The sequence below is a fragment of the Aotus nancymaae genome, unplaced genomic scaffold, assembly GCF_030222135.1.
Source record: "Aotus nancymaae isolate 86718 unplaced genomic scaffold, 86718_ANA_hifiasm-v0.15.2.pri h1tg000018l, whole genome shotgun sequence".
NCBI lineage: Eukaryota > Metazoa > Chordata > Mammalia > Primates > Aotidae > Aotus > Aotus nancymaae.
In genome coordinates, this window is record NW_026988430.1 from 9,481,038 (window position 1) to 9,504,200 (window position 23,163).

Sequence of the window (23,163 nt, forward strand, 5' to 3'; positions counted from 1 at the left end):
AGCATTCTGCAAGTATGCTTTGGCACACATAAGTGTGCCAGGGAAGTGCTCATTAAATTACAGCTATTCTTGGGCAGGCACGGTGGCTGACGCCTGCAATCCAAGCATTTTGGGAGGCTGAGGCAGGTGGATCACTCAAGGCCAGGAGTTCAAGACCAGCCTGGCCAACATGGTAAAATCCTGTCTCTACTAAAAATACAAAAAAAATTAGCAGGGCATGGTGGCACATGCCTGTAATCCCAGCTATTAAGGAGGCTGAGGTACCAGAATCATTTGAACCTGGGAGGTGGAAGTTGTAGTGAGCTGAGATTGTTCCACTGCTCTCCAGCCTGGAGGACAGAGCAAGACTCTGTCTCAAAAAATAAAATAAAATAAAATAAATTATAGCTATTCTTATCATGAATCCTTACCATAAATACTATACCAGTTCCTGACCTACAAAAGTGTTTAATAAACATACCTTAGTAGGAGAACCAATGATTGTTGGCAAAGGAGTTTTAAAGAACCAGTCAGAACTCCGTGGAGAGGACCCCATGTGCTTGGTGGGAGAAGTTCCAAGGCTGCCAGGCCGACTGGGCTGAGGTGAGTAGCTGTATCCAGCCCCAGCATGGGATGGACACACGGGGTCAGAGTGCTGTTTTCTGAGCTTCTGCTTGTTCTGATAGATGTCAGTGAGGGTGGGGGCGCTCTGCAGTCTAGCACCCAATAAGAGAGACTGTGGTGATTGAGCTTGTGGCACTGGAGAACCTAACAAGAAAACAAATGTAACATTAACCCGAAGTGAAGAAGTGCAGTGCAAAAACTTAAAAATTAAGAAGACAATTTATAAAATGAGAGTTCTGATAAATATCTTATTTTTCATAAGATATTCTAAAAGTTATTTACTTGGCAAGAGACTATTTTTCTGTCATCCTTTGCAAAACATAATTCATATTCTCAGGAGACAGAATTTAATGATTATGGGTTATTAGCTGTTTTTAATCAGTAGCTATCAAATAACTCAGATTAACACAAGGTCTGGTTAGCGCCAAAGAGAACAATATCATTAATGAAATTAATGAATACAACAAAAACCTCCATTGAACAGAATGATTTTTACTCTATATGAATAATACATACTTTGGTAAATCAATGTAATTATTCTCTTTTCTCACATAGCAACTAAAATAACCCCTTATACAAAAAACAAACAAACAAATATATATAACGTGTAGGAAAGAAGATCATAAGATAATACACCTTTCCTAGATTTTACTTTGTGTAAAAATAACAAGCATGTGGATTCTCTGTACTTTGTCTGTTAAATTACACACTTAAAACCTAAAGCATCCATATTCTCACAAAGATAACACGTGCTCACAGATATCCTTGCCTCTTCAGGGGACACCAAATCAAGAGCCTAGGAGATAAGGTCCCCTTTTCCCCACTACAAACATTGTTGTTGCCAACCCAAGGTCCACTAATCCTTGACTCCAATTACACACTCTTTGGAGTTTCTTAGAAGCCAAACTATCAAGAAAAACATTAAAGACATGTAAATATTCTTAGTGACCTAACCATCATTCTTCTAAAAACAGAAACCAGTAGAAGCTTTGCTATTGACCACTACTGGCTTCATCTCATTCCAAACCTGATATTTAATTTTTCTGCCCTTTGTAAAAATAAATTTGTGTTAAAATCTTATGGTCTGAAGAAAATTATTTAAGCTTCATTAAAGAGTGCTCTTCTATCCAACACAGGAGTCCTTTAACTCACCAACTCCTTAAATATCCATACAATAGAATTTGACATATAAAATCATGACTTACACATATCTTTTCAGGCATATATATATATTATATAATTTTTTTTAATTTATATTATTTTATCCAATGCTGACTCATGGCTCTTACCAAAAATGGTATTAATAAACAGTATTAAAGTAATGAAATTTCATTTCATAGATAAATAATTTTCATTATCTATGTGAAAACTTAGCTAAGTTACTTAATTCCTAAGACTTACTTTCATTAAGGAATCTCATATCCAAAAGGAGGTATTAGATTAGCTATATGACATGTTAACCACAATAGACCAAGATTCTAAAAATCAGGATAGCAGAGGAGATATTTCATATCAATTCTGTTCTTTGAAAAGGCTAGAAAAACACAACTCAAATCCATTTATAATACAATTTGAATTATTAATATACCAAATACATTCTCCTACCTGAGGAGTTTCTACTCCTGGAGTCATGGCCCTGAGGATGCCCACAGCAGCACTGACTGAATTGCTCAGGAATGGTACCAACTAAAAAAAAAAAAAAAAAGATAGAGAAAGGAAGAAAAAATGATTCAAAACCAATAAAAGATAGCAACAGGTAACACATGCACAAATCGCACAAATTACTGGTTAGAAAATTTTAAGTAGCAAAGGTTTAGTTCAACTAACATTTACTGGACGACCAATCTGCTGGGTGCTGCACACTAATATAAAAAGTATCATATAATCTGCCTTGAAACAAGAACAATGGGGCGGGGGGTGGGAAGTCACATAAACAAATAAATGCTCCTAAGAGGTATGGCCACAAGACAGACAAATACAAAGAGTTTGTACAAAGTGTCCAGGTTTGTGGAGCTGCAGGGCATAGCTAACTGACAACCCCAGCTGCTGTCCCTCTGGATCTACCACACTGGTGCCAAGACTAGGCTTCCCCCAGGGCTGCAACCAGCCAATGACTGCATAGGTAAGGCACTCATTCAGGCTTGTTGAAGCGGGTCAGGGAATTCCTCTAGGACAACCCAGTGCTTAGCACTACTCCTTCAGTCTTGCTGAAACCTTCTTAGAACGACACCACAGTCTGAGACTCTTCCTGGCCAGTTCTTCCTCTTTCCTGCCCTCCTTTTCCAGGCCCCTCCCCACTTCCTCCTGCTCCTCCCCTTCATCCTTCACAGGAGTTTCCCCAAGTTACTCTCTTGCATATCTAATATGTTCTATGGATCCATTTCTCTGAGAACAAAAACTAACAGAGAGAGAGTTGAGGAAGGTTTCAGGGAGTTTAATTTTTTTTTTTTTTTAATTTTTAATTTTTATTTTTAAAAAGAGACAGAGTTTCACCATCTTGGTCAGGTTGGTCTTGAACTCCTGACCTCGTGATCCACCCGCCTCGGCCTCCCAAAGTGCTGGGATTACAGACATGAGCCACCACGCCCGGCCTTCAAGGAGTTTAAGCAGATGAGAAACATAAGTATGTCTGTATCAAGAGGACTCATTCCAAGAGATCAGGCAGCAGGCAGAGATCAGATCCTTAGGAAAGGCTTTATCCTTGTGTGCAAGGATGAGATTTGGACTTTGTCTTTGGAGACCTTGAAGTACCTCAGGGGCTGCTGCAGGGGTGAGAAAGGGCCAAAATTTTATTCAAAGATTTTTCATCTAAAAACAGCTCTGAAACTGTAACAACGGGTAATGTGGCAATTTAAATGTTTTTCTTTTTTTAACACTATCATTGTGTGTTTTGTCTTGTTTTAAATAGGGCTCCTGAGGAAAGCCCTTCTCTTTCTGTCTCTGGAGATTACTTCCTGTTCCATCTTAGTCTTACTTCAGCTGCTCCGACTGAAGGTGGGGCCCTCTCCTGTAAGTTATTTTTTTGCAGTTTTGAGATCTGCCACCCCCAGGCCCTGTCTGCACCACCTGTTCTTTCCTACCACCTCAATGCTGCCTCTCACACAGCTGCTGCAGTCTCAGTGGCTTTGGCTCTCTTACATGTATTTCTGGAGTTTGAGCTTTTATTTTTGTCTCTTGGTTTCACTGAAGATATGGTACATGGTTTGTTTTTCCTTTAGGTAGCGTTTTTGTTGTTGCTGGTGTTTTGTTTGTATCGGCATTCTCCTTATTACAGTACCGGGGAAGTGAGAAGATCTGTAATGAAGCTGCCACCACATGCCTCCTGGGACTAGAAGGTTTCTGGTAATTGTGACCCAGAGCTGCTATACTGTAATCCTTACAAGTATGAGTATTAAGTAGAAAAGGCATGTTACACTTTAGCCAAGGATTTCTGACTTTGCATTTAGAGCCCAATTCCAAAGGAGATGCTTTTTACACATAAGGTACATCTATATTATTGTATTTCCAGTAGAGATCCTAACATTTATACAGAGACTCTCAAAAAGAAGTTGGGGCTGGGCGCAGTGGCTCATGCCTATAATCCCAGCACTTTGGTAGGCCAAGGCAAGTGGATTGCTTGAGCCCAGGAGCTCAAGCCCAGCCTAAGCAACATAGTGAAACTTTGTCTCCATAAAAATTTAAAAAATTAGCTGGGTGTGGTGGCATGCACCTGTAGTTCCAGCTACTTGGGAGGCTGAGATGGAAAGATCCCTTGAACCTGGGAGGCAGAGGCTGCAGCAAGCCGAGATCATGGCCCTGCACTCCAGTCTAGGCAACAGAATGAGACTTTGTCTCAAAGAAAGAAAGAAAAAGACAAAAAGAAAAGAAAAGAGGGCGCTGAGATTGGGGTAAAAATGGAGGGACAGGGTACAGCCTTTAACCAGCTGAGAACCACTGCCATCATGAGCCAAAGTTCCTAAAGAGAATGTCTCATGTCAGATTTATTACAGTGAAAGAAAGGTTGAAAACTGTTTCTAAACTCTCCTTACCCAAAGGGGAAGGTGAGTAAGGCCTAGAAGATCCAGTGGAGAGTCTTCGTCCAACTGTCTGTGCTGTGTCTGCTGGCACCGGGGAGCATGATCCCAGCCTGAGGAAGCCCATGGGGCTGGTGTTGGACCTTCGTACCACTGCAGATCTGAAAAGTAAATTATTCCTTTTATGAAAGGATCTAGAACTCTCTCTTTAGTCATGCATTTTCTGAAACTTCCTAACAATATACCATGGAGTAGTTTTCAAAACATATGTAATACAGTCACATGAAACAATTATAAGATGCATAAAATTAGACAGAGTGAGGTATCCCTCTCATTTTTCTATTCTATCTGCCTAATTCCCAACACTTCCCCAATTCTATTCAAAAGGTTACTACGATTCTTAGTTTCTAGTGTATCCTCCCAGAGTTCCTTAATGCATAAACAAAACAAACTAAATATATACTCTTATTCTCACCACGTTTTAACACCAAAGGTGATATATTACATACCAATCATTTTGGATCTTTTTGGTCTTAGGTCTCCTTTATACTCTTAAAAATTACTGAAAACCCCAGAGAGCTCGGTTTATGTAACTTATATCTATTGATATTTACTGTATTCGAAATTAAGCTGAGAAATTTTAAGAATTATTAACTCATTAATAAGCTTATTCCACATAATATAAGATTATGAAAAATAAGCATGTTTTCCAAAACAAAATAAATTAGTGAGAAGCAAGGCATTATTTTACATATTTATAAATCTCTAATGGCTCACAGAAGACATTTGGGTTCTCATAATTGCTTCTGCATTCAATTTGTTGTAAGATACATTATTTTGAGTGAAGTATATGAAGAGGATCAAGCCTTCCACAGATGTGTAACTGTGAAAGGAAGGAATATTTTGGTAGCCTTTTCAGGTTAACTGTGACACACTTCTTTGATACTACACCAAAACGCAGCAAGGGGTCATTTCTAAAAGGTTGGTTGCAATGTGGATCTGAAACCAGATCAATGAACTCATGCTCCATTATGTCAGACTCCATTCTTTTGCAAAGAATCTTGCGCTTTGAATGAATGAAACTTTTACCTGTACATGATTTTTTTAAACTACTTAGTAATTTGGAAAACATTGGTTCACTGAGTTATGCAGATATTCCAATGCTGATACATTAAACAATATCAAAAAGTCACAATCATATCAAAACATCACCCTCAATTTTTTTTTCTCCTGTCAGACATACCCTACCTGAGGATCACCCTCAATTTTAAAAGAAGCACCTGTCAAGGTATAATAGAAGCTGTCAAACTTGTATTCACCACTGAATTTTTCCAACATTATAATTTTTGCTTAAAAGCTCAAGTTATATCATTGACATTTATCATCACTTGTTTTCTTCAAAGTGGAAAGACATGATTTTTGACAAAATGGCTGCTTGATACCCAATAACCAGTCTGTCAGCCATTTTTTAAAGTAAAAAGGGTAGTCTATGACAAAGCAGCTAGTTCAACTTGCAACTAGTAACAGTCATACAAGCACTTTTCCTAAAATAACTACTCTAATACGCAGCAAAAGTGGTTTATGTTTATATCCCATTCAAGGATTGAGATTTTCAAGGAAAAATAATAATTTTTACTGTCTCATTAAGGACATTCCTTTGTACCGCAAGTGTGTGGTGGAGAAGAACACAAAGACTAATAGCACAATTTGGGTACCACCACCCTGAGTCAAGCAAAGGTACCAATAGCTTTGTCCATCTTTGCGTTTTGTACTACCAGTTATATATCAATGCAATGAAAAAAGCAAATAATGTCCTAATTTTTATTATGAAAATAGTTTTGACCTCATGATGGACCCTCTGAAATGATCCACAGACTGTATTTTGAGAACCACTACATAATATACTGTTAATCACTTTACTTTTTTCATTTTTTTTTTTTTAGATGGAGTTTCACTCTTGTTACCCAGGCTGGAGTGCAATGGCGCGATCTCGGCTCACCACAACCTCCGCCTCCTGGGTTCAGGCAATTCTCCTGCCTCAGCCTCCTGAATAGCTGGGATTACAGGCACGCATCACCATGCCCAGCTAATTTTTTGTATTTTTAGTAGAGATGGGGTTTCACCATGTTGACCAGGATGGTCTTGATTTCTTGACCTCGTGATCCACCCGCCTCGGCCTCCCAAAGTGCTGGGATTACAGGCGTGAGCCACCACGCCCGGCTTTTTTTCATTTTATAATATAACTTGGAAATCTTTCCACCTTGGTACAGAGTGAGCTCCTTCACTCTTTGTGGAATGGAAGATGTGTAGTATTCCATTATCAGAGACAGACCATAATAAATTAGTTCATTACTGGTGGGCACTTGGCTTATTTTTCATCCTTTGGTATTCTAACAGTTAACAACTCTTATGTAAATGCAATTTCATTCATTCATTCATAGGAAAGGCCTGTATATGTGGAGTATGTCTATGACTATACATATATGTAGAATTAGTTACCAGAAGTCAAAGTGCTATTTTCTCCCTCTATTCTAGTGAGTTCTCTGAGATTTAGGTCTCTCTGAGGGTACTGTGGGGCTCAGTGATTCTCGTTTTGTCAGAATCCCTGATTATATGCATACTACTTCTGCCATCCTAAATCAAGTACCATTCTTCTATCCCCTTCTGTTTTTCAGAAATTAACTGAACTCTCTCTCTCTCACTGAATAGAATAAGAATAAGCTATGCTTGGCCGGGTGTGGTGGCTCACGTCTGTAATCCCAGTACTTTGGAAGGCTGAGATGGATCACTTGAGGCCAGGAGTTCAAGACCTGCTTGGTCAATGTAGCAAGACCCCATCTCTAAAGCACAGAAAAAAGGGAAAAAAAAAAAAAAGAATAATCTAGTCTTATTTCACTTGTCTTTGTGGACTTGTACTTTTTTTTCTTTTTGAGATCTCAGCTCACTGCAACCTCTGCCTCCCGGAAACAAGGAATTCTCCTGCCTCAGCCTCCCGAATAGCTGGGACTACAGGCCTGCGCCACCACATCCAGCTAATTTTCAGATTTTTAGTAGAGACAGGGTTTCATCAGGTTGGCCAGGATGGTCTCAATCTCTTGACCTTGTGATCCACCTGCCCTGGCCTCCCAAAGTGCTGGGATTACAGGCGTGAACTACCGCACCCAGCCAGGACGTGTACCTTTGTTATTCCTTTAATACGATCTTAGTAAGGTCTCAGGATGAGGAAAAAGTAAACAATATGTTAATAATCTGCTACAACTGGTGAGATTTCATTTAAGTGCTTCTTCAGTTCTTAAAAGTAATTACTTAAGTGTACATATATCCATACACATATATACTTAATATATAAGATATATACATATATATTACCAAGCTAAGCTTAAATATCACTTAAATTGACCAACTATAAAACTTTTTTATTATTCAATTTTGTGCATTTCTGTTATACACACATGTAAGAGGCTAAGTATGCCATGGAAAGTAACAGATTTTCCAGTAAGAATATTTTTTTATTATAATAATTTTTTCTTGCTCTGTCACCCAGGCTGGAGTGCAATGGCACAATCTCAGCACACTGCAACCTCTACCTCCCGGGTTCAAGCAATCCTCCTGCCTCAGCCTCCTGAGTAGCTGGGACTACAGGCACATGCCACCACAATCGGCTAATTTTTTTGTATTTTCAGTAGAGACGGGATTTCACTGTGTTAGCCGGGATGGTCTCGAACTCCTGACCTCACGATCTACCCACTTTAGCCTCCCGAAATGCTGGGGTTACTTTTTTTTTTTTTTAAAGAGAAGAAAAAGAATTAAGAAATAAAGGAGCTACTAACTTACCTTGGAGAACCATGTACATTTGTGCCTGAGCTGGCAGTAGATGTAAGATTCTGCTCTATGCGTTGATAATTCCTTATTTGAGTAGGAACTGGAATTGGTGCTGTTTCGCTGTGAGGTGACACAGTAGGCTGACACTGCCTGCAATCATAATTTATTGAAAAAGGAAAGAAACAGTGGTAGGACTGTTTTTGTTTCATTTGACCCATTAGTTATATTTAGAGAAAATTCTACGAAGAGCCAACTGATCACTCCACCACCTTAATAAGAAATGATCTTGTTAAAAATATATATAAAGCCAAAAAATCACATTTATTATCTAAAAAACTCCTGGCATTCATATGCATATTGAGGACTAAGAATTACAATAACCTGGAAAAAAGTTCTTTACAACAACAGGAAAAGTCCACAGGTCAGCAAAACTGTTTCATCTACTCACATTCTGCTATTCATTACTATGTGAAAGAAAAAATATTCAGGAAAATATGCTGGGTAAAAGAACAGGAAGTTCAACAGCAAAGATGACTGGAATGTTTACAAAAGTCATGAATGCTGTAAGCAATCCCAAAGTGCTCTGACTTTATGAAGAGGGACAACACATTGTGCAAACTCTCAAAGCATGTGACTGATCTGATGTCCACATTTTGTAGTATTTGGTTTCTTTAATAGCCTCTTTCCTCACTTTTCATAAATTCAGAAATAGAATATCCTTAAATCACTTTCAATTCAATTTACAACATATCCTAAAACCCATCAGAGGTAACACTGGGCCCTAAGAGAGATGACTTATTTCAAAGTAAAAAGAAATATAAACACTTCTGTCGTGGAGATGTTAGCTGCTTTCCAAATATCCATTCAGTCTTTATGTCTTACTAAAAAAGAACTTAAATTTTATTTAGTGGTAATAATATGCCCAGTTAATTGTGGCATATCCCAGACTCCCTTACGGCCAAGGATAGCCATATATCTTTCTTGGTCAGTGAAATATAAGCAGAAAGAAGTCTTCTATTCATTCTTCCTGCTCAAAATGTGAGTATGCTTGCTGGAGCTTCAGAAAATACCTTTGAACCACAAAGAAATGGCCAAAAGAACTGAAGACACATAACTTCCTTGAGCCACAGAAACCAAGGAAACACTGTTTATCATGACTTTTCTTCATGCCAGAAAACCCTTTCAACCACACTACAGTTAGGACCCTGTGGTTTATAGCCAAGTGTAATTCCTCATGATGCACCATTTAGTGTGCTGCTGTAAGCTCTCTCTATACATTTTTATGTAGGTATTTCCATTTAGTATCTTTAAATACAATAACTTATGTTTTTAGTATCTATACATCTGATTCTTCATCTACATCCTAAAAACAAACAAACAAACAAAACCCCAAAAAACAAAAACAAACCCTCCACCACTCAAAATGCTACAATAGCTTAACAGTAATTCACTAATCAGCGCTGGTGTCTGGAAGCAGGTGCACTCACAGGTCTGACAACCCAAATTCCTTAACAACAGAATAACCAACACAGCCATCAAATATCAGAATGTGAACGAATAAATACCATTTTTCTTTTGTTTCAATTCAGCAAGTAAACAGAGTTGCTGAAGCATTCATTCCCTGCTGAAGTACATCAGGGAATTTTTTTTTAAACATACACATTGCCAAGTTCTAAAATTTTTCCTGTACTGGTTAATCTCCAAAGGGAAGAAGCTAAATAAAGGTATCCAAAGAAGTAAACTTAGCAACCTCATAATTCTAAACACCTCTCTCAGATTACGTAATCTCCGCTGGCTTCCTTAACACCTCTGGTTCCTCCCTCTACCAGCATGAGGACATGAACAGCCATGGACTGTGTTCTGTAAATGTTATCTCAGTCTCTGGATAGGACCTGCAAGCAGACTTGCTCAGAGTCTAGAAAGTCTTCCCTGGACAAATTCCAGATCTCCAGCTAGCTAAGACGTCATCTTCCTGTACAATTTAATATTATTAACATCAATATTTAACCATCACTCAACTCCCTGAGCCCAAGGTAAAACGAGGGAAAGTCTATGTATGTCCTGAGTCTCCAGCACATCTTTCCTCACCTCCACTAGGACCTACAATTCACAACGTTCTGTGTGGACCATCATCCTTGACCCAAACGAAATATGTGGAAGATGAGGCAGCCTAGCCACACAGTCAATCACAATGTTTTTCTATCTACTCCTGTAAATGCTGAGAGGAAGGCACAAATGCAAAAGGACAAATGAAGACTAGGTGATTGCATGACAACGTCTTCAAATTCACAATCTTTACACCAGGAGATCCCCAGTTGCCTCTTTATTTTAGAAGACTCCATGAGTAAATCCTGAAAGGTTTAAAAGTAATCAGGAAAGCAAGGGTTCAGCTGGAAGCAATGCCAAGGGACAGACGGAGAGAAGAAGGAAGGATCTATGCTTATAAGAGCTCCTGTGAAACTCAATCTGGCAGACTAATGCTAAGCCATAGCTGTGAGCTCATGCTCATGGGGCTGTGTAAGCGATAGGGAGCCAGGTGGAGATAACCTGCTAATTACCCAGAGGCCAAAGCAGCAAGAGAGAAAGGCCTAGTCTGGCACACAGGCACACAGCTTGCAAGGTTTCAGTAAGAAGGCCGGGCGCGGTGGCTCAAGCCTGTAATCCCAGCACTTTGGGAGGCCGAGGCGGGTGGATCACGAGGTCGAGAGATCGAGACCATCCTGGTCAACATTGTGAAACCCCGTCTCTACTAATACAAAAAAATTAGCTGGGCACGGTGGCGCGTGCCTGTAATCCCAGCTACTCAGGAGGCTGAGGCAGGAGAATTGCCTGAACCCAGGAGGCGGAGGTTGCGGTGAGCCGAGATCGCGCCATTGCACTCCAGCCTGGGTAACAAGAGCGAGACTCCGTCTCAAAAAAAAAAAAAAAAAAAGGTTTCAGTAAGAAAGGGGTTACTGCATGTAAAGGGAAGCAATGAGAAAGGTAGAAATCTACTCAGATGGCTGACTCTGATGCACCTGGCTGTGTATGCAGCTGGCCTCCACCAATGCCTGGCAACAACCTGTCTTCAGAATTCTGATATCATAACTCCCATCCCTGTGCCTACTTTTTGCCTGGGTGCACAAGTAACAGATATTTGAATTCCCTTATCCTCAAAGAAAAAAAATGACCAAGTTTGAACAAGATTTGCTTATCCCCATGGTTCCCAAACTGTGCACTGACAGACCCCAAGGTACCACTGCTACTCAAGGGGTGCCTTAGAGTACATCAAATTGTTTAAGGTTTGGGAGGCTGAGGCAGGCAGATCACGAGGTCAGGAGTTTGAGACCAGCCTGGCCAACATGGTGAAACCCCGTCTATACTAAAAATACAAAAATCAGTCAGGTGTGGTGGTGTGCGTCTATGATCCCAGCTACTCAGGAGGCTGAGGCAGGAGAATCGCATGAACCTGGGAGGCAGAGGCTGTATTAAGCTGAGATTGGGCCACTGCACTCCAGCCTGGACAACAGAGCAAGATTCTATCTCAAAAAAAAATTGTTTAAAGAAACGCACAGACACTTGGAAAACTATTACTACTATAATACACTAAACTAATATTAAGATGTAGGCCAGGCTGGGTGCAGTGGCTCACACCTGTAATACCAGCTACTTGGGAAGCTGAGGCAGAAGAATCACTTGCACCCGGGAGGCAGAGGTTGCAGTACACACACATACACACACACACACACACACGATGTGCCAAAAGTGGATTCCTGATCTTAGAGGAAAGGCTTTCAGTCATTTACCATTGAATATGATGACAGCTGTGGCCTTTTCATATATGACTTTATTATGTTGAGGTAGTTTTCTTCTATCTTTAGTTTGTTATTTCTATCATAAAGGGTGTTGCATTTTAGCAAATGCCTTTTCTGCAGTAAGTTAGATGATTGTATGAGTTTTGTTAATGTGGTGTATCATATCACACTGAGTGATTTTCATTTGTTGAACCATTCTTGTATACCAGGGATAAATCCTTGGTCATGAAGTATGACCCATTTAATGTAGTGTTGAATTTTATTTGCCAGTATTTTGTTGAGGATTTTTGCCTCTCTGTTTATCAGGGATATTAGCCTGTAGTTTTCTTTGTCTTTGTCTGGCTTTGGTATCATATAATGCTGGCTTCATAAAATAAGTTTGGAAATGTTTTCTTCTCTTCAGTTTTTTGGAAGAGCTTGAGAAGGATTGGTGTTGATTCTTTAAATGTTTGATAGAATCCACCAACCATACAGTCGTCCTGGGCTCTGCTTTGTTGAGAGGTTTGGATTATTATTGATGCAGTCTCCTTTCTAGTTACAGGTCTCTTCAGATTTTCTGTTTATGATTCAATCTAGATAGTTGTGTGTTTCTAGGGATTTATTTATTTCTTCTGAATAAATTGGCCAATTTAGTTGGCCAGTTTGCTGGTACACCATTGTTCAGAGGATTCTCTTATAAATCTTTTCACTTATTTATGAATGAATGCATGCATGAAAGACAGTCTTGCCGTGTTGCCTAAGCTGAAGTGCATTGGCTATTCACAGACACAGTAATAGCATACTGCAACACTGAACTCCTGGGCTTAAGCAATCCTCCTGCCCTAGCCTCCCGAGTAGCTGGGACTACAGGCTCGTGCCACTATACCTAGCTTTAACATGAGATATTTTAAACAAAGTATGAAGCAAAGTAAAATATGAAGAATGATATGATTGCCTGTGTACTTATCTCTCAACTCTGTTAAATCTTAATACTTTGTCTTTTAAGAGTTTTTAAGAGAAACTATCATAAGATCAATTGAAACCAAATATATACACACATGTATATATGTGTGTGTATACAGTCCACAAGCAGCATAGTATTTTTGATATAAGTGGCATTAATGACATATGTTTTAGTTTTCAAAAAAATTTTTTTTCACTCAATTAGGAAAAGTTAGAAAGGTAAGCTGAGGTTTTGAATGTCCCAGGCTTCAGTGGTGAAGGAAGGAAGGAAAACTTAGGAGAGATATGGGCACAGACTTTCTCTAGCATTTTTATTTTTGCTTTTTGGTCTTGGTACCAAAGATATCTACAAAGAGATAGTATTATTCAGCTTTTGCTAAGTTAATGCTGTGGTAACAACCCCAAAACTTCAGTAGCTTACATAAAGGGTATTGTTCTTACTCCTGTTACTACTGGCTGTGGATCACCTGTGACTGTGCTTCATATGTTTTCATCTTTCTGGTTTTTGGGTTGAAAGAGCAGCTCCATTTGGGACGTGCCATTCTCAAAGGAGAGGAAATAAGAGTGAAAGCAGAACTACATAAGGCCCTGAAAGCTTCTTTTCTGACATCACTCTCTTACCTACTGCTTTGAGAACAGCATGTCCCACGTGGGAGCTGCTCTTCCAACTTGCTTCCCAGGGGTTTGTGGCAGAGAGGAGAGTACACCACATAGAGTGTAGAAATGGGTCCAGGGAGAGGTAGTGAGTATTTTGAAAAAAATAATGCATTCTACCACAAGATATTAAGTGCAATGAAAACAAGAATATAAAAAGAATATTAAAAGTTATGCTTTTAACACTGTGTGGCCGGGCACGGTGGCTCATGCCTGTAATCCCAGCACTTTGGGAGGCCGAGGCGGGCAGATCACGAGGTCAAGAGATCGAGACCATCCTGGCCAACATGGTGAAACCCCGTCTCTACTAAAAAATACAAAATTAGCTGAACATGGTGGTGCGCGCCTGTAGTCCTAGCTACTTGGGAGGCTGAGACAGGAGAATTGCTTGAACCCAGGAGGCAGAGGCTGCAGTGAGCCGAGATCTCGCCACCGCACTCCAGCCTGGCACCTGGCGTCAGAGTAAGACTCTTATCTCCAAAAAAAAAAAGTTATGCTGGGTGCAAGATTAAAATGGTTGATGCAACTGAAAGACTTACTTCTCATGAAATCATGAAGATTTTGTATCTCCATATCACAATGGCTATATCTCATATGAGAATCTCTGTAATTTTAATAGTGATATATTTACTTCTTTCCTTAGAACCTCACTTTTATTGAAATAACTTTGAAATATTTTGTTGAATTGAAATGAATGAATTATATTTAGAGTTCAGAAATTTTCTTAAAAGACCTAGTTCCAATTTTACAATATTAGGAAAATATAATTCAAGATATGGAATTTTTTTTTTTTTAAGACAGAGTCTCGGTCTGTCACTCAGGGTGGAGTGCAGTGGCACAAACTCGGATCACTGCAACCTCTGCCTCCTGGGTTCAAGCAATTCTCCTGCCTTGGCCTCCTGAGTTGCTGGGATTATAGGTGTGCACCACCATGTCCAGCTAATTTTTATATTTCTTTTAGTAGAGACAGGGTTTCACCATGTTGGCCAGGCTGGTCTCAAACTCCTGGCCTCAAGTGATCTGCCCGCCACAGCCTTCCAAAGTGCTGAGATTACAGACATGAGCCACTTCTCCCAGCCTAAGAATTTTACTTGTAGCATTCATTGGGGAACCTATATTGAAGGAAATATATATTTGTGTGCTATATAATTTTAACTAAAACCTTTGGAAGTCTTAAGACCTGAAGTTTTTGGCCACAGTGCTCTGGCAGTACTGGACACAAATGTAGTCTACTATTTCAGAAAAGCACTGCTTAGTAGTGTAAAAGACAATTAAACACTTGTCTATAGGAAAAACAAAATGCCATTTACAAAATCCAAATTTGGACTAGGAATTTTGGAACTGTGTTGTGTTAGTTTACCAGTAAAACAGATTAAGCTAGAAGTTCTTTGAATGTTCAGTAATTTTTTTTTTCTTTGAGACAGGGTCTCACTCTATCACCCAGGCTGGAGTGAAATGGCATGGTCTTGGCTCACTGCCACCTCTGCCTCCCAGGCTCAAGCGATTTTAGTGCCTCCGCCTCCTGAGCAGCTAAGGTTATAGATGCGCGTCACTATGCCTGCCTAATTTTTTGTTTATTTAGTAGAGACAGGGTTTTGCTGTGTTGCCCAGGCTGGTCTTGAACTCCTCCACTCAGGCACTCTGCGTGTCTCAACCTCCCAAAGTGCTGGGATTACAGGTGTGAGCCACTACTCCTGGCTGTGTTCAGCAATTTCTTTAGTGCCTATAGGCTTAATAGAAAGAAATAACTAGCAGTTCTGTGTGTTAATTAGTTCAGGCCAAACAACTTAATAGTAGTTGTGATGTATCTGTCTGTCTGTCTGTCTGCCTGCCTGCCTGCCTGCCTGTCTGCCTGCCTGCCTGCCTGCCTGCCTGTGTATTTGAGACAGGGTCTTGCCCAGGCTGGAAGTGCAGTGGTGCAGTCTTGGCTCACTGCAACCTCTGCCTCCCTGGTTCAAGCAATTCTCCCACCTCAGCCTCCTGAGTAGCTGGGACTACAGGCATGCACCACCATGCCCGGCTAATTTTTTGTATTTTCAGTAGAGATAGGGTTTTGCCATGTTTGCCAGGTTGGTCTCAAACTCCTGGCCTCAAATGATCTGCCCACCTCAGCCTCCCAAAGTGCTGGGATTACAGGCATGAGTCACCACAACTGGCACTTTTGTTCAACACAGTACTGGAATTCCTTGCCAGAGCAATTAAACAAGAAAAAGAAAGAAAAGGCATCCAATTCGGGGAGGAAGAAGTAAAATTATCTCTGTTCACAGATGACATGGTCTTATAAGTAGAAAACTCTAAAGATTCCACACATGCATACAAAAACTAAAACTACTTGACAAATTCAGCAAAGCTGCAGGATACAAAATTGACACATAGGAAATCAGCTGTGTTTCTATACCCTAACAATGAACAACTGTTTATCTCCTATAAGGAAATTAAGAAAACAATCACATTTACAATAGCATCAAAAAGAATAAAGTATCAGGGCCAGATGCAGGGGCTCATGACTGTAATCTCAGCAATTTGGGAGGCCAAAATCAAGAGGAGGGCTTGAGCCCAGGAATTCAAGACCAGCCTAGGCAACATAGTGAGAACCCTATCTCTACTACAAAAAAAAAAAAAAAAAAGCTGGGCATGGTGCACTTGAGGCTAATTTACTGGCAAGGCTGGAGTGGGAGGACTGCTTGAGTCCAGGAGCTCAAGGCTGCAGTAAGCTATGATTATGCCAGCCTGAGCAGCAGAGCAAGACCCTATCTTAAAAAAAAAAAAAGAGAATAAAATATAAACTTCTCAAGGAGATGAAAGATCTGTATACTGAAAAAAATATAAAAAACTAATTAAAGATGAAGACACAAATAAATGTAAAGATATTCTATGTTCATGGATTGAAAAACTTTATGTTGTTAAGATGTCAATACTACCCAAAGCAATCTACAGGTTCAATGCAATCCCTATCAAAACCCGACAGCATGTTTTTGGAGAAAAAGAAAAACTCACCCTTAAATTTATATGGAATTTCAAGAGACCCTGAACAGTCTAAACAGTCTTGAAAAAGAAGGACAAAGTTGGAGGTCTCACATTTCCTGATTTAAAAACATATTTTGCTACAGCAATCAAAACAATATGTTATAGTACTGGCACAAGACAGACATACAGACCAATGGAATGTAATAGAGAACAAAGAAACAACTCTTGTGGCCGGGCACGATGGCTCATGCCTGTAATCTCAGTACTTTGGGAGGCCAAGGCAGGCAGACCACCTGAGCTATAAACATAAAAATGGCTGAAATAGTAGATTTTATGTGTTTTTTATCACAATTAAAATTTCAGGCTGGGTGTGGTGCCTCACACCTGTAATCCTAGCACTTTGGGAGGCCAAGGCAAGCAGATCATCTGAGGTCAAGAGTTCAAGACCAGCCTGGCCAACATGGTGAAACTTTGTCTCTACTAAAAATACAAAAATTAGCTGAGTGTCGTGGCACATGCCTATAATCCCAGCTCCTGAGAAGGCTGAGACAGGAGAATCACTGGAACCCAGGAGGTGGAGGTTGCAGAGAGCCAAGCGAGCACCAATGCACTCCAGCCTGGGCCACAGAGCAAGACTCTGTCTCAAAGAAAAAAATAACTAAATAAAATTTCAAGAAAAGAAATAATGGACTGTAAAATGAAATAAATCTTAAATCAAGAACACTAAGTTCTATAACCTTCCTCACAAAAATAAAATATAACAAATATTTCAGTAAGATATATGTAAATATACATACCCTCCACACACCAAAAACTCATTTGAAGCACGTCTACCAGCAGTTCCCGTTGGCATATCATCTAAAGGAGAGAAAAGTACAATCAGTTCCTGTTATACCATCTGCTTAAAAAAACACAAATTTGTTCCAACATGATTATTAGGAAATAATTTCAGCGCAATACAAAATTACCATCTGCTTATGTTACGATTTCATCTATAAGAAATAACAGATGACCACAGAAAGCTACACCTAGCTGAAGACATAGGCTGCAACTCTTTGGATGCCCACTTCTATAAGCAAATTTGAGGTCTTCTTCAAAATAAAATGCAATATTTAATGCACTGTTTACATATTTCTTCACCATTAAACATGCAAAAACTGAGCTGTTTTTATCATGTTCCTTTTTCTGTGTCAGTGACAAAGGTGAGAGTTGTACCCTTAATACCATTTTGCACATAACTTTATAGCAAAATTCTGCATAGAACATATATATAACATAATAGAAGAACTGACTATATAACAAAGTCTAGTTCAATAAAATGTCAGATTACCCCATCCTCCTGCATCACACTCTCTCAGGTCTTGCATGGGTTGTTGAACAAAATGTCATGGAAGGCCAGGTGTGGTGGCTCACACCTGGAATCTCATCATTTAGGGAGGCAGAGGCGGGAGAATAGCTTGAGCCCAGGAGTTTCAGACCTGTCTGGGCAACATAGCAAGACTCTGTTCTCAAAAAAAAAAAAGAAAAAAAAAGATGTCATTGAAGCTGGGGCCTCTTGAATTTAGTAACACATGACACAGGCCATCTTCATCAACCTCTACATCATCTGCATATAGGAGTAGAGTGCAGCTCAGAACTCAGGAGCACTCATTCACTATCAGTTACAACCATTATATCACATTGCCCTTTGTGATTTTAAATAGCTGTGAAGGTATAATATGTGTTGATGGCAAATAGCAGTGTTGAACAAAAAATATAAGCCTTTAAAAATAAAATAAACTATTCTGCTAACCTATACTCAAAAAGGGAAAAAGAGGCTGGGCGCAGTGGCTCACACCTATAATCCCAATACTTTGAGAGGCAGGGGTGGGCAGATCACTTGAGCTCAGGAGTTCGAAAACAGCCTGGCCAACATAAGTGAAACCCTGTCTCTACTAAAAATACAAAAATTACCTAGGCATGGTGGTACATGCTTGTAATCCCAGCTACTCAGGAGGCTGGGGTGGGAGTATCGCTTGAAGCTGGGAAGCAGAGATTGCAGTGAGCTGAGATCACGCCACTGCTCTCCACACTGGGCAACAGAGTGAGACTCGGTCTCAGAAAAAAAAAAGCGGGGTGTGGGGAGTCAGGAAAGAAATCACAAATATCCCTCTGGCCCTAAATAGGAATTAAGAAATGCATTGATTTGGCTGGGCACGGTGGCTCACGCCTATAATCCCAGCACTTTGGGAGGCCGAGATGGGTGGATCACGAGGTCAAGAGATCGAGACCATCCTGGTCAACATGGTGAAACCCCGTCTCTACTAAAAATACAAAAATTAGCTGGGCATGGTGGCGCATGCCTGTAGTCCCAGCTACTTGGGAGGCTGAGGCAGGAGAATTGCTTGAACCAGGAGAGATCTGCGGTGAGTCGAGATCGCGCCATTGCACTCCAGCCTGGGGAACAAGAGCGAAACTCCGTCTCAAAAAAAAAAAAAAAAGAAATTGATTTGGTACATCTCAGGCCCCTGGTCTCACAATTCAAGTAGTGAAAGAACACAATAATGTCAGGTAGCAACAAGCATTATAAAGGAAAACCAACCACGGTCAGGGAACAAAGAGTAGCAGAGCAAGGGATAAGTCCATTTCTATTTAAAGACAATGCATAGTTGCAAATAGGGGAATTGAGAAAACAGGGAGAGAAGGCAGAAATAGAAGCTAGATTTCACTAAGTGTACTTTCTTTCATAGCTTTGAGTTTAAAATCACACATAATTTTAAAGCAAAATTAAATCAAAAGAAAATAAAATCCCTAGAAATCAAAAGTAAAGGAATCTAACCAACCATGTATCAACTGGACAGCTTAATCACCAGAGGGAAATTATTTCAAGTAACTTTTTAAAAAAAAAATGTACGTACTTTTGACACAGAGTCTCACTCTGTTGCCCAGGCTGAAGTGCAGCAGCATGATCTCGGCTCACTGCAACCTCCACCTCCAAGGTTCAAGCAATTCTCCTGCCTCAGCCTCTGGAGTAGTTGGGATTACAGGCATGTGCCACCCCACCCAGCTAAATTTTGTATATTTAGTAGAGACGAGGTTTCCCCATGCTGGCAGCTGTTCTTGAACTCCTGACCTCAAGTGATCTGCCCACCTCGGCCTCCCAAAGTTCTGAGATTACAGGCATGACCAACTGAACCCGGCCTCAAGTAACTTTGAAACTCAATAATTTGATTGCATATACCCAATGGGATTATCCTAAGGACAAAAAAGATTCACAAAAAGATGTTAAATGGCTTTCGATGACCACATTTAAAAAAAATTTTAAGTCAGATTGGACCCATAAATAGTCATATTTTAAGTAATATTCATAGAGTTCTTTTGATACCATATTGTAATTTTGAAACTACAGAGGCAACGGGAAGGACAGTAAAGAGAAGAGCCTAAACTCACAAGGACAAGAACAGAAAAGTCAGGCTGGGTGCGGTGGCTCATACCTGTAATCCTAGCACTTTGGGAGCCGAGGTGGGCCGATCATGAGGTCAAGAGATCAAGACCATCCTGGCCAACATGGTGCAACCACGTCTCCACTAAAAATACAAAAATAATTAGCTGGGCATGGTGGCACATGCCTGTAGTCCAATCTATCTGGGAAGCTGAGGCAGGAGAATCGTTTGAACCTGGGAGGCAGAGGGTGCAGTGAGCCGAGACTGCACCACTGCACTCCAGCCTGGTGACAGAGCAAGACTCTGTTTAAAAAAAGAAAAAAACAGAAAAGTCCACAGCCACCAAAATTTGTTGGAAGGTATAAAGTTGATGGACGAATTGTATTTGACTTAGCTGACCCAAGAAGATAGAACCTTAGCCCAGAAATAAACCAATTTACATCACAGAACTCCAAAAGGCTGAGTAATCAGCAGTACCAGATACCTTTCAGAGTGGCACTGAAGGCAGGATTAAAAGCAGGATTCACTGAAAGTCTATTTAGAAGCAGTTAAAAGAGTTAATCATAGTGTACTGTATTCAATAAGTGAATAGATTATAGCTGCTCATGGAGGGAGAGGTGGGTAACTATGTGAGTTGATGAATATGTTAATTTATTTCACTACAGTAACCATTTTACTATGTACAGATGCCCCTCAACCTAAGATGGTGTCACTTCCAAATAAACCAATTGTAGGCTGACACTGTTTTAAGTAAAAATGCATTTAATACACCTTACCTACCAATCATGATGACTAAGCCCAGCTACCTTAAACGTGCTCAGAACACTTACACTGGCCTACAATTGGGCACACAAAGCCTATTGAATATCTCATGGAATTGACTATAGAGTCTAGCCTCGGCTGTTTACCCTGGTGATCATGGCTGCAGCTCGCTGCTGCCACCCAGCATCCCAAGAGAGTTCTGTACTGGATATTGCTAATACAGAAAAAGATCAAAATTCAAAATTTGAGAGATGGTTTCTACTGAATGCATATCATTTTCCCACCACCACAAAGTCAAAAAACTGTAAGCCAAGGACCATTTCTATATCTCATAATACAATGTATTTTTTACATAGAATTCTTTTTAAAAGAAGCAGTTAGAATTTTACATCCTTTCCCCAACCTTATACAGATAGGCAATGCCCATCTCCCACTATAGCAAAAAAACTGGATATTCATACTTGAGACAAAGTAAAACAGAGGGTCTCTGGACTGCAGACCAGGAAAAATTAAAAGCAAAGGCACTCTGATAAAAGATTAGTGGAAAAGAGTTATTAAATGAAATTTTACACTGACTATTGAGAACTCCAGAATTCTTCCCCCATTTTGCTACTCTAGATAGTATCAGGTTTATACTCTTTAGGCAAAAGATTGGATGAGTCTCTAGGGGATCTGAGTAGCCCTCCAAAAAGGAAATAGTCCAAAGAATTGCCCTCGCCATATCATTCATCAAAGAGGCTTGCTGTCAATGAGATGCTCCCATGTACAGAGCTCTCAAACGACTGTCAAATTCTCCATCCTCAGGAAGCATACAATATACTGCATGTTGAAATAAGAACAATATTCAAAGTGAAAAAGAACTTCTGAAAATTTAAAACATGAGAGCATAAAAGAAAAACTCAGTACAAGGGTGAGAAGAAACATTAATGAAATTAAATTAGAGCAAAAAGGCAAAAAGATGAAAAATCAGACCAAAAAGATAAAAATCAGGAAGGCACTCAGGTATTTGTTATGTATTACTCTTAAACTGATAGCTGTTTTAAACATCTTGTATGTATGACACAGTTCACAATAACACATTTTTAATCATTAAAAAAAGGGCATGATCAACTGTAACAAATATGGATATATCAGGACAATGAGGACTGAGAACTGGCCCCCAGGATTTGGCAGCACAAAGATCTTGACAGGAGCAGTTTTGAAACATTGACATCACGACATACAAGAAACAAGGTAACCAGAATAAGACAAAATATGTGAATGCTCTTTATGTAGAAAGTATAAAGAAACCTAAGTAGAGAAATACACATTCATGATTAAGTGACTTAATAGTGTAAAGAATCTGCCTGTCCCTAAATAAGTCATACTATACAATCAATGCATTTCCCATCAAAATCCCAAAATGATTTTTATAAACTTATCCAGCTGAAATTAAACAATATGTTGGGGGAAAGGGCCAAGAATACTGGAATGCTCTCCTGCCCTCTCTGACCACACACACATACTGACTCACACAAATTTGAAAATTATTATAATATAGACAAATAGACCAATGGACTAGAATAGCAAATCTTAAAAGAAACCCTATCTTGTATTTAAAGCTGACATGACAAATGTGACACCACATATCAGCAGAGAAAAGATAAATATTTAATAAATAGGACAAGTGATCGATATCTACCTTGCTCCATCTACAAAAATGAATTACAGGTAAAGTTATATGTGGAAAAAAAATCTTTAGAATATAGCAGAACACCATTATAACACTAGGACAGCATGACAGAGAATATTGGTACAAGTTGTTTGTACCAATATATTATAAAGTTGTAGATATCTAAGGTTTTTAGTTAGAAGAAATTCTGGAACACGTACACAAGAATGTCTGTTTTATATATATTTTTGAGACAGGATCTCGCTCTGTTGTCCAGGCTGGAGTGCAGTGGCACAATCATGGCTCACTACAGCCTGAAACTCCCAAGCTGAGACTACAGGCATGGGCCACCATACCCAGCTACTTCTATTTTTTGGTAAAGGTGGGGTCTCGCCATGATGCCCTGGCTGGTCTTGAACCTGGGGGCTCATGTGATCCTCCCACTTCAGCCCCAGAGAAGCTCTAACTACAGGTGTACACCACCATGTCTGGCTAACTTTTAAATTTCCATAGGGAAAGAATATCACTATGTT

The 23,163-nt window shown here is 39.8% G+C and overlaps 1 protein-coding gene across 2 annotated transcripts in view; it reads right to left on the minus strand.

The window, feature by feature from the left end:
- ULK2 (unc-51 like autophagy activating kinase 2) overlaps window positions 1–23,163 on the minus strand; it is a 109,482-nt gene that overhangs the window by 25,956 nt on the left and 60,363 nt on the right. For both annotated transcript variants that reach the window (XM_064378260.1, XM_064378259.1), the window contains exons 14-18: window positions 17,593–17,653; window positions 8,451–8,588; window positions 4,632–4,777; window positions 2,209–2,289; window positions 461–747 (exon numbers count right to left, since the gene is read on the minus strand). In XM_064378260.1, the coding sequence (XP_064234330.1) occupies window positions 461–747; window positions 2,209–2,289; window positions 4,632–4,777; window positions 8,451–8,588; window positions 17,593–17,653 (713 nt within the window). The remainder of the gene's footprint in view (window positions 1–460; window positions 748–2,208; window positions 2,290–4,631; window positions 4,778–8,450; window positions 8,589–17,592; window positions 17,654–23,163) is intronic.